This window comes from Monodon monoceros, unplaced genomic scaffold (assembly GCF_005190385.1).
Source record: "Monodon monoceros isolate NGI ecotype Baffin Bay Population unplaced genomic scaffold, NGI_Narwhal_1 Super_Scaffold_15, whole genome shotgun sequence".
NCBI lineage: Eukaryota > Metazoa > Chordata > Mammalia > Artiodactyla > Monodontidae > Monodon > Monodon monoceros.
Genome location: NW_021703771.1, coordinates 71,956,078 through 71,969,692, shown reverse-complemented (window position 1 = coordinate 71,969,692; position 13,615 = coordinate 71,956,078). Strand labels below are relative to the sequence as shown.

The 13,615-nt window shown below is 40.0% G+C and overlaps 1 protein-coding gene across 3 annotated transcripts in view; it reads right to left on the bottom strand.

Moving 5' to 3' along the window:
* The window catches only part of SASH1 (SAM and SH3 domain containing 1), a 187,448-nt gene that overhangs the window by 48,770 nt on the left and 125,063 nt on the right, over nt 1-13,615 (bottom strand). For all 3 annotated transcript variants that reach the window (XM_029224143.1, XM_029224141.1, XM_029224142.1), the window contains one exon: nt 12,367-12,468. In XM_029224143.1, coding sequence (XP_029079976.1) covers nt 12,367-12,468 — 102 coding nt within the window. The remainder of the gene's footprint in view (nt 1-12,366; nt 12,469-13,615) is intronic.

Sequence of the window (13,615 nt, the reverse complement as noted above, 5' to 3'; positions counted from 1 at the left end):
GAACTACTCAAACAAACTATAACAAGGGGAAAAAAAGAGAGAGAGAGAGAGAGAAAAGGCATGGACAAACACAATGATTCTGTCTTTTGATCCCATCTCTCTATCAGAAGAAAATATAACTCAAGGAACAGGAAGAAATTCCTAACAGTTGCTTCTCTCTATAAAATAATTAAAGAAGAACATGAATTCAATTAAACGAGACCTCAAAGACAAGATGAAAAACACGAATGATATAAATTTTAAAACTGCAATCATATATGGAAGCAACGTAAACGTCCATTGACAGAGGAACAGATAAAGAAGATGTGGGACATATATATATATATATATATATATATATATATATGCACACTGTGGAATACTACTCAGCCATAAAAAAGAATGAAATAATGCCATTTGCAGCAACATGGATGGACCTAGAAATTATCACATTAAGTGAAGTAAGTCAGACAGAAAAAGACAAATATCATATGATGTCACTTATATGTGGAATCTTAAAAAATGATACAAATGGACTTATTTACAAAACAGAAACAGAATCACAGACACAGAAAACAAACTTATTGTTACCAAAGGGGAAAGGGGTGGGGGTGATAAATCAGGAGTTTGGGATTAACAGATACACGCTACTAGGTATAAAACAGATAACCAACAAGGACCTACTGTATAGCACAGGGATCTATATTCAATACCTTATAATAAGCTATAAGGGAAAAGAATCTGAAAATGTGTGTGTGTGTGTAACTGAATCACTTTGCTGTATACCTGAAACTAATATAACTTTATAAATCAACTATACTTCAATTAAAAACAAAACAAATTGCAGTCATAAGGAACCAAACCACCTATTACAGAGCCAATTTATAAATAAGAATGAGCAAAGAAAAGAAGCAATACCGTATTAGTCAAAATATCGATACTGAGAAAAACTTTATTATTTAAATCCATTTTCTTGTATGACCCAAGTCTGAAGATTCACCAACCTATTCACCTAAGCCACTGGCCTTGCTGCTCCGTCTACCTAACAGGTTTCTCCTCCTCCTCCTGGGGAACCCTTGCTCAGTTTCAGTCACCTTCACTGGCCTTTCCACACTCTCCTCACTGGGGCTTCACGGACTTCCTGTGCGTATTTCACACACTCGGTAGAAATATTCCAATTAAGGCCCCAACCATGCTATCCACTTGTCTGTCTCTTCTTCTCAAATATAAACTCCTGTGTGTAGGGACTGACATATAGTCGGTACTCAGTAATGTCTGCACAATGAATGAGTAAAAGAATGTTCAAGATGGCATTCTTTCACCTACACTCTGGCTCAAAAAGCACAGGGCAAGAAGTGTCCTTGTAGGAACTAATTATGCAATGTTATTAGAATTATACTAGTAATAGTACAATCAACCAGGGATGAGAGAGGGTGTGATACAAAGAGGGAAAGGAAAAGGGACAGAGCAGAGAATAAAGGGATATTTCTACAGAAATTATTCTGTAAATAATTAGAATTTGGTTGTGTTAAAATAGTGCTTTCTAGGGCTTCCCTGGTGGCGCAGTGGTTGAGAGTCCGCCTGCCGTTGCAGGGGACACAGGTTCGTGCCCCGGTCCGGGAAGATCCCACATGCCGCAGAGCGGCTGGGTCCATGAGCCATGGCCGCTGAACCTGCGCGTCCAGAGCCTGTGCTCCGCAACAGGAGATGCCACAACACTGAGAGGCCCGCATACAGCAAAAAAAATTAAAAAAAATAAAAATAAATATTGCTTTCTAGATGAATGTCCTTGATGACTGGGTATAGTTCTAAGAGTTCTGATATAGTGACTTACAGTTCAAATGGACTCTGAACAAGTGATGGGCAGTCCATGACTTCAGTAAGTTGGCTTAGGCTGGAAGCGGCCCTCAGTCTGGATCTGACCCATGAACCATGATAGGACCTGGGTCTCTCTCCAACCCATCCATTATATAAGATTTGGTACCAGGGCAAATGATTTAATGAGGAATTAACATGTGATGAATCACTATCATTAAACAAGTAATGGAAATCCTCTCTTACCCCAAGCTCCCTAAGGTTCATCCCAAAAGTGAAGTAAGAAATTGGCATTGCAAATCTAAATGCCAATCCTTAACCCATATTATATTACAAATATCTGTATTTAGATATAATCAGTTAGCTACGGTACATGTTGTAGATCCTGTTTGGTATTTACGTATTAGGTTGGACAAATGAGATTGCTATTTTTAAGGTCAAAAGCTAATATTTCCAGTTCACGTGGTTCGACCTAATAAAAGAAACAACAGGGAACTCCCTGGCAGTCCAGTGGTTAGGTCTCCACGCTCTCTCTGCCGAGGGCCCAGGTTCATTCCCTGGTCAGGGAACTAAGATCTCACAAGCCACACAGTGGGGCCAAAAAAATTTAAAAAAGAAAGAAAGAAAGATGAAGCTGAGGGTGACAGTAAAATCTTAAAAAAAAAAAGAAAGAAAAAGAAAAGAAAGAGCAGGGGCTTCCCTGGTGGCACTGTGGTTGGGAGTCCGCCTGCCGATGCAGGGGACACGGGTTCATGCCCCAGTAGTCCGGGAAGATCCCACATGCCGTGGAGTGGCTGGGCCCGTGAGCCATGGCCACTGGGCCTGCGCGTCCGGAGCCTGTGCTCCACAATGGGAGAGGCCGCAGCAGTGAGAGGCCCGCGTACACACAAAAAACAAACAAACAAAAAAAAAACAACAACAAAAGAAAACTAACTTAAATTTTAAAATGATAACAGTAGGTTACATAACCCTCAGATTATATTGTATCTGGGTATTTTGTCGTTATTTACTTTTGTTCACGTGGCCCTTGATGTGTTGAGGAGGGTGTGCAGGCAGCATCCTCAACTCCCTGTGACCATACAAACCAGTGAAGATAGACGTGTACTGATACCTGGCTGGTTTGCCAGGTGCAAAGAGCCAAATTTCCAACTATTTCTGGGCCTGCTGTAAGAGCACCCCCCAACGTAACAGGCATGGACGCGCACACCCACATGCTCGATGAGACGGCCTCATTGTCACTATATGGCCCTAGATAATTTCAATACAACTAGTGTTTATTTTTCCCAAACAGTAATCCTAAGGCCACATATGTTACCGAAATCATACCAGACCCGTTCCTAACCCCACAGACACTTACACGTTCTGAAACAGAAAATAAACTGATTATGTGTTTGGTAAAACCATAACCAATTAAACACACGCTATTTACATTAAGCTTGTTCTGACAACTCCAGTCTGTCTGCCGTAATACACAAAAGCAGAAGCGCTGCTGCCATGTTAATGGCATGTACAAAAATAAAACTTTTGACAGGAACTCCAGTATTTTAAGAATGACAGTTAATGGCGAGGTAGAAGATCGTCACATAAAGCAATAGAGGCTGGCGTTCATTGGGTATTTACTTGGTGCCATTTAATCCTTGCAACACCCGTGTGAGGTAGTACACTCGGCCCAAGGTGTTTTTCTTTTTTTTGCGGTACGCGGGCCTCTCACTGCTGTGGCCTCTCCCATTGCGGAGCACAGGCTCCAGACGCGCAGGCTCAGCGGCCATGGCTCACGGGCCTAGCCGCTCCGCAACATGTGGGATCTTCCCAGACCGGGACACGAACCCGTGTCCCCTGCATCGGCAGGCAGACTCTCAACCACTGCGCCACCAGGGAAGCCCTCAGCCCAAGTTTTGAGGCACAAAGAGATGAAACAACTTGCCCTCAGATGCGGAGCTAATAGGTGGCAGAGTTGGGATCTGGACCCAAGGTCTGACTCACATCTGTGAGCTTAAACCAGCCCCCTCACCGGGCAAACGCCTGGCTTTCCCGAGGCCAGAGCCTCCTTCCTGTCTCACTTTGTTTAAAGATGATGATCTCAAGGGACTCACAGCAAACACACGCCTCAAACTTTGGCCCTTCTCCCAGGGACAAGGCTGGGGAGAGAGGGTGGTGTGGAATAAATGACAAGAAGTCATCTAAGCAGTGGTTCTTGGTCAGCTTATGTCCAGTGAGAGCAAAAGTCATCTTTCTCACAAGACTTTGTGACACATGTTATTTCAATGGACTGATTTTGTCTCTAGTCTCTCCATAAGCTACAGGTCTAAAGAATCATTACGGGGCTTCCCTGGTGGCACAGTGGTTGAGAATCTGCCTGCCAATGCAGGGGACACGGGTTCGAGCCCTGGTCTGGGAAGATCCCACATGCCGCGGAGCAACTGGGCCCGTGAGCCACAACTACTGAGCCTGCTCGTCTGGAGCTTGTGCTCGGCAACAAGAGAGGCTGCGACAGTGAGAGGCCCGCGCATCGCGATGAAGAGTGGCCCCCGCTTGCCGCAACTAGAGAAAGCCCTCGCACAGAAACGAAGACCCAACACAGCCAAAAATAAATAAATAAATTTATAAAAAAAAGAATCATTACGTCTACTCTTCTAAAGAGAATTTTAATATGTCTCTATTTTACTATCATTTTCATTTCAAAATTACATTTGTTAAAATTAAGAGGAATATTGCTTCCTCTTCCCACCCAGCCAAATAAAAAAGAAATTTGTAGACGGTGTCTATGAAAGTCTGAATAATCATCTCAAGGCTTCAAGTACACATTAAAAGACCTGAATCAATAAAAGTTATCTTTGCCATAGTTATATTTAGAAAGATTTAGAAAAGTGTTCCTTTTTTTGACACAGTGTAACATAGCATGGCATGAACATGCTAGCCCAAGCAAAGAAGGTAAAAAAGCTCTCTGGCAAATTACCGCTAGGCCATACTTCTGCTCTTTCTCCTGGTCAAATTAGAAGTCAAATGAGTTGGGCTTCCCTGGTGGCGCAGTGGTTGAGAGTCCGCCTGCCAATGCAGGGGACACGGGTTCGAGCCCTGGTCTGGGAAGATCCCACATGCCTCGGGGCAACTGGGCCCGTGAGCCACAACTACTGAGCCCGTGCATCTGGAGCCTGTGCTCCATAACAGGAGAAGCCGCGACAGTGAGAGGCCCGTGCACCGCAATGAAGAGTGGCCCCCGCTCGCCGCAACTAGAGAAAGCCCTCGCACAGAAACGAAGACCCAACGCAGCCAAATAAATTAATTAATTAATTAAAAAAAAAAAGAAGTCAAATGAGTTGAGTAAAGCTCTTCCTCTGTTCAAGAAATAAAGAGTCAAAGCACACATCCAACCATGCTGTATTTAAGCCTAGCGAGTATAAGAATTAAAGCTACAACAAGCAGAACCATTTTCTAGCCACAAATCAAAACGTACCTTGCCAGTGAGAACCCTTTTCGGCTGAAACCCGTATGTTGTTATAAAAAAAAAATCCTTTAGGAAGAGAGATTCAACGAAAACATATCAACACAGTTAAAAGCAAACAGTAACTTACATTCAGTAATGTAAGTTATTTTAATGCTTGGAATCTATTCTCTCTTAAATTTCCTTATAAAACCAATAATATAAGAGCAGAAAGACAGTAGAAAGAAGGCCAACCATTTACATAAAGATACCTTTACTGGACTTATAATGTCAACTTTAATACTAAGGTCTATGTGAATCTTCACATAGTTTATGCATCCAATAAATATTTACTCAAAGTCAGCAAAAATATGAAAATCTTATTTTTAAAAAATCGCTGGTACTATCTATAGGTGGAAGACAATTCTGTAAATTCATCATGTATTGTCATTAAAAAAATGACAATGTTGTTTGGGAAGCAGATTTCCCCAAACAACAAAGCTAATAATATTGGTTTCTATCTTCCTTTAACACCTTTGCAATATAAAAATAAAACTTCTGATAAATTTTAACTTATAGGCATTGTCTAGAAGTTCACCCTAGTAAAAGAAACCTATTCAAAATAAGAATTATTTTCACTTTATTAATTATACTTAAGAAGAGCCAAGTTTTAAAAGATCTGGTTCAACCCAGAGTCCTGGACCTTAAAAAGAGCACCTTGCATTTACAGACGTCTCTTGGATAAGCAGAAGCATCGTTCTGCCCCCAAAAGGAACACCCCATGAGCATGAGCTCTGTTCTCTGACCACATTCTGTATTAAATGATTAAATTGTCCACCTTTTTCTTTGGCCATAATAGAAATTAGGCCATTCGCCCCAAGAACCACTAAAAAAAGTAACTCTGTGGAATGCTCTCCTGGCCTTCAGCACACTATCTTTTAGAAAGTTCTAGATTAGACTAAGGCTATAGCAACCTCTTCTTCCAAAACAACAGACCTGAATCTTCCGGTTGGAAGACAATGGCTGTAATTGAGGTAGGTGAAATGACTCTGAAAAGCCTCAGTAAAAACCATCTGCTGGTGAGGGCCAAGTTTATGGTTTATAATTTTAGAAAGCCCCCAAAAGATTTAACAGTCTTGCATCATGCCAACAATATGGGGATATTTTAGTTGCGACCTTGAAAGTCCTCAATCAGGGAAACACTTAAAATAGTATTTTGTAAAAAGTGGAAGAAATGACCACCTGATGTTGTGTGTTTGTTACCCCAAATCTGGACACAGTTCAACCACCTGGCTCCCCAGGTTAGTGGCAAAGCTATATTCAGAATTGGAATGAAAGGTTATGCAGAGATGCACATACGGATGTAAGGTATTATTATAACACCACAGTGATAACATAGCACTCTTTGCACAAATATTTCCCAACTCTAAATTTCCCCAAATGTAAAAGTCATCAATTATGAAACGATGACTTGATTTACAAAATAATTCACTTCACAAAACATTTCACCATAGTTGCTTCACCCTGGTAAGGAGCTCCAGATACAGAAACATAATTCCAACTTTTTCTGGAACACAGTTTGTATGAAGTGAAACAATTGAATGCGACCAAACTGGATGTCTGCAATGGACTCTAAGAGCTCTGGTGCTTTACTGTCCTTGTTGTTGCTTTACTATTTCTTCATATATTATATATTTAAAAAAATAATTTGAATAGCATCATAATCAAATAATTTACAATCTGACATTTTTCGGCAAGAGAGTTCACTGCAAGCATTTCAGGTACAGATCACCGACTCTTACCTACCACTTTTGTAAAAACAAAAACTATGATTTACTAAAATGCACGCCTTGAGTAAAACAACTTTAAACCCCAGTAAGATAGAGAGCACAATTTCTTTAAACACTTTCTTAATCAGAAGGTAAACTGAACCTCAATGCACAAAGCTGAAAGCTTAAAATGAGAGCTCTTACAACCTTTCCCCTGCAGGAGGCGAAGGAAAACGAAAGTCACTAAAATAAGATGAAAAATATTAAAATAAACGTTCAGATGTTTAACAAGGAATCCAGTTAAGTACTCAACCAGAAATTCTTTTTAAACACTCACAACAGAAGTTTGTTATTAATGAAAAACGGCAGAGAACAGATTCCCCTCTGGCAGAGAGAAAGCTATATTTCACTTCCCCTGGTAACTATCTTTAGTACTTTATACTCTTGGAAACTGAGAATGTGAATATGGATTTATTGTGAAGTAACATGCAATTATCGAATGCCAGTTCTGGGGGTGGGGGAAGCCTATGAATCAATGCAAATGAAACCCTAAAGCACGACAGGCATCAATATAGGCATTGAGGTCCGGTGACAAAGGCCCTATGATCTCTGCAACTTTCATGGCCTGGGCATTCCCCACTATGGCCAGTGGGCTATTTGCATCTCAGTATAGAAAAGAATCGATAGAAAGCTGAAAAGCCCTGGCCCTCGCACAAAAGATAATCAAAGCGCCGAACCCAAGGCAGCTGGAGTAGGACACAGTGGGAATTATCTGAAATTAATTACCCTGCTAGTAGGCAAATGGAGCATCAGTAAGAAGGAATATTTTGGATGGAGTTTCTTGCTGAGTCTCCAGGAAAACATGGGACAGACTAAAGTCAGGGTGAGAAGGGCAAGTGTCACGTACGTCGGGATCACAATCAAGTACAAGCAAACTTCGGTGCCAACGGTTCATTAGCATGAAGTAATGAACAGCATGACTGAACATGGGTGTGGGTTGTTTGCACAAAGGCAGCGAGCAAACTACACAGAGTAAACAGCCTTTCTTCAGAAAACTCTCTCCACTGCTGACTAGACTGTCTTCACCTACATCTTTCAGCAAAAAGACAAGTCCTTCTAGAGCTTCTGGGAAATTGTGCTGGAAGTGGAAGGAGCGTATCGTACCCCTGGCCCTCCCTCCAACTAGGAAAGGCTGAGTTTATTTTTGAGCCGTCTATGAAGAAACAGTTTGTAAGGAGTTAGTAATGTAATCATGTACGTGAGTCTGTGTGAGCACATGTGAGGCTAATTTTAACCTCTGCACTGCAGGGTAAACTCCACTGGGGCAGGGCCTCTCTCTCTCCTTCACCTTTGTAACCTGGATACCTAGCATGAAGCCTAGCACATAGCAAGCGCTCTGCAGAGGCTCCACAGATGCCTCCTAAATGAACAAAGAAATGCTCAAGAGAACGAATGCCCAACTTTTAAGAAGTACCCATTTCATTCTGTCAGCTGATATCAAGGTGATGGTTGTGATTTACCCTCTGAAAGGGGTTCAACAAACCAATACTTAATATAATACTTTCTTAGCAGCTTGTTCAAAATGCCTACAGTGCTCTATTTATAGTAACCTTTTCCTAAATGAGATAAGCCTCTCTCCTTACCATCTAAGTATGTGAGGTTTTACTACAGGACTGTTTCTCTGAATGGATAGTCTTGTAACCTCTCCCTTGACTCAGATGCTATTAATCAGGACAGTATCCAGTGAGACGGACACTAAAAGACCCACTATGGACAACTGAGGCTATGTGTTCTCCCCCGAGTTGGGTTTGAATCACATCAGTCCTGAGTTACGATATTTATTCTTCATGATTCTTTGGATTCATGATTTACATTTATATTATGTTAGAACTAGGGGATAAGAGACCCCAAAAGGCACAGTGAAAACCATGGACATGGTTCCTTTGATTACCTCATAGTCCCAGGACATGCTGCTGGCTAGCATATGACACATTCATTATTATAAATGGTAACGTCTCAGTCCCCTCCACACAAAAGCAAACCAAGCAGAGCTTTCAAATTAATAATCCTTTGGGTTTTTTGTTTATTTGTTTGTTTTAGCTGCAATGGAATCTGGTGTTTGATTCAGGAAATCAGGGACAAGGAGGTAGTGGGAGGGTTATGTTTACTAATGATATGCCATCATTTGTTACTTAGATGCAAAGAAGTGTAAAGACTGAGTCTATAGTCTCAAGACATAAAACATGCTCTTAAAGCAGCCAGGAAGGATGACCATTCAAATACAAGTTTGTTGACTGAATATTTCTCAAGCAGGCTACATAAGCTGAACACTGAGTTAGGCACTCACTGGAGATGCAAAGATAATACAGCTGCCTTTCTTGCTCAAGGAGCTCACAATTTCCATGCAGGTTGAAATACATACAATTAATTCTGATACTCCAGGATAACTGTTAGGTTTCATGTAGCAAGCCAGTTTAACAAAGCACAGAACAGGAAGCTATAAAAATACACTTGAGGATGCTAAAGTTTCAGAGGAGGTGGCAGTTGGACTTCACCTTGAAAGATGCATAGATTTTTACCTGGAAAAATTTGCAGGAAGACATTTTAGGTAGAGGAAATGCAGAAATTAAAGCAGGGAGTGTGAAACTACAAGGTATGATCAGTAAGGCATTCAGGGTCCAATGCGGATGGAGTGGAGACCTACTGGAGCAAGGGGTGACAGATGCGAGTAGAGAAATTGATTAAGGTCAGATCATAGAGGGTCTTGAGTGTGCCAAGAAGTTTGGAATTTATCTTGTAAAACTGGAAAACCATCAGGCTTTTCTGAAACACACGAATGTAAGAAGAGAGGTATGTTTTGGAAAGATGACTGGCTGTATGGAGCACTGACAAGAGGAAACAAGAGTCTAAAGAAATGGAGGTAGAGTTGCTTCCAGACTTTAAGGAAGAGAGGACCTAACAAACAAAACAACTGCATAGTAGCTACAAACTACTCAAATAAACAAAATCTTGAAAACCAAAAAAAAAAAAAAAATTGAATAATAGATGAAAAAGGTTAACTCCCTCCATTCTCACTCCATGCAGTTTGATGATAGCACCATGAAATGTCTATCTGAAATTCTGGAATTCTACTTCCTATGATCTTGGTGGAACTCCTGAGAAGCAATGTTTTGGTCACATTAAAACAGCATGAATAATACAAGGTATCAAAACTGGAAAAGAAGAAGAAAAATTGCCTCTATTCACAGGTGACATGGTCTTATATGTAGAAAACGCTAAAGATTTTACACACCCCCCACACCCCCCCCACACACATCTGTTAGAGATAATAAAGAAATTCAGCAAAGTTGCAGGATACAAAATCAACACAGGAAAATCAGTTCCATCTTTATATACTGGCAATAAAAAATTCAAAAAGGAAATTAAGTAAACAATTTCATTTTATAATAGCATCAAAAAGAATAAAATACTTAAAATTAAACATAACCAAGGAGACAAGACTTGTACACTGAAAACTACAAAACAATGCTGAAAGAAATTCAAGAAGACATAAATAAATGGAAGAATAGCTGTGTTCACGGATCGGAAGACTTCATGTTAAGATGACAATACTACCCAAATCAATCTACAGGTCCAATAAAATCCCTATCAAAATCTCATGGCACTTTTCACAGAAACAGAAAAACCCATCCTAAAATTCATATGGAATCTCAAGGGACCTTAATAGCTAAAACAATCTGAAAAAGAAGAACCAAGTTGGAGGGCTCACGCTTCCCAATTTCAAACCTTACTATAAAAGCTATCTTAATCAAAACAGTATGATGCCTGCCAAGGAAAGATATATAAACCAAAGAAATAAAATAAGAGAGCCCAGAAATAAACCCTCACATATATGGTCAATTAATTTTCAAAAAGAGTGCTAAGACCATTCAATGGGGGAAAGGACAGTCTTTTCAACAAGTGGTTCTGGGAAAACAAGGTATCTACCCACAAAAGAATGAGGTTGGACCCATATGTTATATTATATACAAACATTAACTTAAAATGGGTCATAGACCTAAACTTAAAAGATAAAACTATAAACTCTTAAAAGAAAATATAGGAGAAAATCTTCACGACAATGGATATGGCAATGATTTCTTAGTTATGACACCAAAAACGAATGTCAATTGGACTTCAAAATTAAAAACTTTCCTGCCTCAAAGGACGCTATCAAGAGAGTAAAAAGGCAACTCATAGAATGGGAGAAAATATTTACAGGATTACTATCCAGACTCTATAAAGAACTCCTACAACTCAACAACCAGCAACAAAACAAAAAACCCAATTCAACAATGGGCAAATAACTTGAATAAACACTTTTCTTAGGAATGTATAAAAATGGCCAAGCACATAAAAAGATGCTAAACATCATTAGACACTAGAGAAATCAAATCTAAACCACAATGATATCATTTTATACCCATTAGGATGACGTATCAAAAATGGGAAGATCACAAGTGTCAGTGAGGAAGCAGAGAAATTGGAAATTTCACACAGCTGTCAGGAATGTAAAATGGTATAGCCACTGTGGAAAACCATACAGCAGCTCCTCAAAAAGTTAAAACATAGAATTACCATATAATCCAGAAATTCTACTCCTACGTATATACGGAAAGGATTTGACAGCAAGGATTCAAACAGACACTTGTATACCAATGTTCATAACAGCAATATTCACAATAGCCAAAAGGGAGAAACACCCAAGTGTCTATCGACAGATGAATAATTAAACAAAATGTGGTATATACGTGCAGTGGAATACTGTTCATCCATAAAAAGGAATGAAGTTCTAGTATAGCTGTAACGTGGACGAGTCTTGAAAACATGGTGCTAAGTGCAATAAACCAGACACAGAAGGAAAAATATTGTATGATTTTACTTATATAAAGTACCTGGACTGGTCAAATTCATAGAGACAGGAAGCAAACTGTGGTTGCCAGGAGTTGGGGAAGGTGAGGAGAGAATGGAGAGTTATCGTTTAATGGTTATGGAATATCTGTTTCAGATGATGGAGAAGTTCAGGAAGTGGGTTGTGAAGATGGTTGTACAGCAAAGTGTATGTACTTAATGCCACTGAATTGAACACTTAAAATGCTTATAATGATAAAATTTAAGTTGTGTCTATTTTACTTCTATTTAAAAAAAAAAAAAACAAAAACAGCATGAATAGCGCTGTCCCAGCTACCAAGTAAAGAAAAGAATAACACGTCAGAAGAGACACCTCTTTCCAGATCCAGGTGGGAGTTGGTGCCTGCAAAAAGAAGTCTAAAGGCTCAAATTGTGTAGGCTGTCCCTTTTTAGTAGGAGTGGTTAAGATGCTCAAAGAGACAGCAAACTTACATTGCAGTTTGATGAGCCATCGAATGGTGGGTAAGAACCGTCTGGCCAGTCAGCAGGGTCCAAGGCAGCTGACTGCCGGTGCTGGGCCTCATACTCCTTGAGCTGCAACAAGAGGAAATGGAAGATTGAAATGGAAATGATGGCCAAGGCTGTCTACCAAGCAGCAGAATGAATCCTTTGGGCACCTTCTTCGCACCACTGTTGGTGACTAAGTGGCAGCCAAAGACAAGGGTCACCCAAATGAAAGGAGAAACACGTCCCCCCCTGCAGGTTTTCATCTAAATCAAACCAAGAGACACAACAGACTCTTTGTGTTCTGTGTTCCAAAAAGAGCCTTGATTTTCCTTCTCCAACATCTTCCAACATCAAAACACCTTTCTCAGTTCAATTATAAGTTCGATAACAGAAATTGTCTGTAGCTTGACCTTTGCGTTACCTCTCTTTGTGGAAGACAAAATGTGTAGACTAAGGACATTTTAGTAAAACAGAGGTAGAAGCCTGAAACTGATTTTTAACAATCGCTTGCTTGTTTTGCTCTAGACTGCCTCATGTTACCAGTTCAACGTTATCACCTAACAAATGCTATGGGATTTATTGGGGATCCTATGGATGAGAGGAAAATAGCAGATATCTAGAATATGTTCAGAGACATTTAAAGTTTGGGCTTAAAAACTAGGTTTCTACTTTTTGAAAAACACAGAAGGACAAAATGAAATATTATAGAAAATTAACAAATTTAACCTAGCAGAATTAGATGCAAGATCTTTCAGAATGGCCAATGTGAGAAGTTCCAGGTGTGTTTTCATAAAATACATAAAAATTTAACTCTGTGTGTAATACAAATAAGTTGTCCCAGCATAAATTCTGTTAAAAAACAGTTTTTAGATATGAAGTTAAGACATCGATCAAATCATGTTCCATGAATCAAGACACCAAAAAGCAGATACAATCTGACCTGACAGCCCAGGAGATGGTGCCAGGACCGTCCTTTTCCACTGGAGCTGTGTGGACGTGGCAATGCCAGTCCTCTAGGAAAAAGCAACTTTCCAAAGCATTATTTCTACTATGAAGTTCTTTTCTGTGCATACTTGTGACAGGAAATGGACAAGGGGGAGGCAGACAGTATTATTAACAGGTAAGGGCTCCCAAATAACTGGAAGCCCTTGGGCAAATTACTTAACCTCTCTGTGCCTCAGTTCCTTCACCTGGAAAACGGGATGACAATAAACTATATCACAGGACTGATACC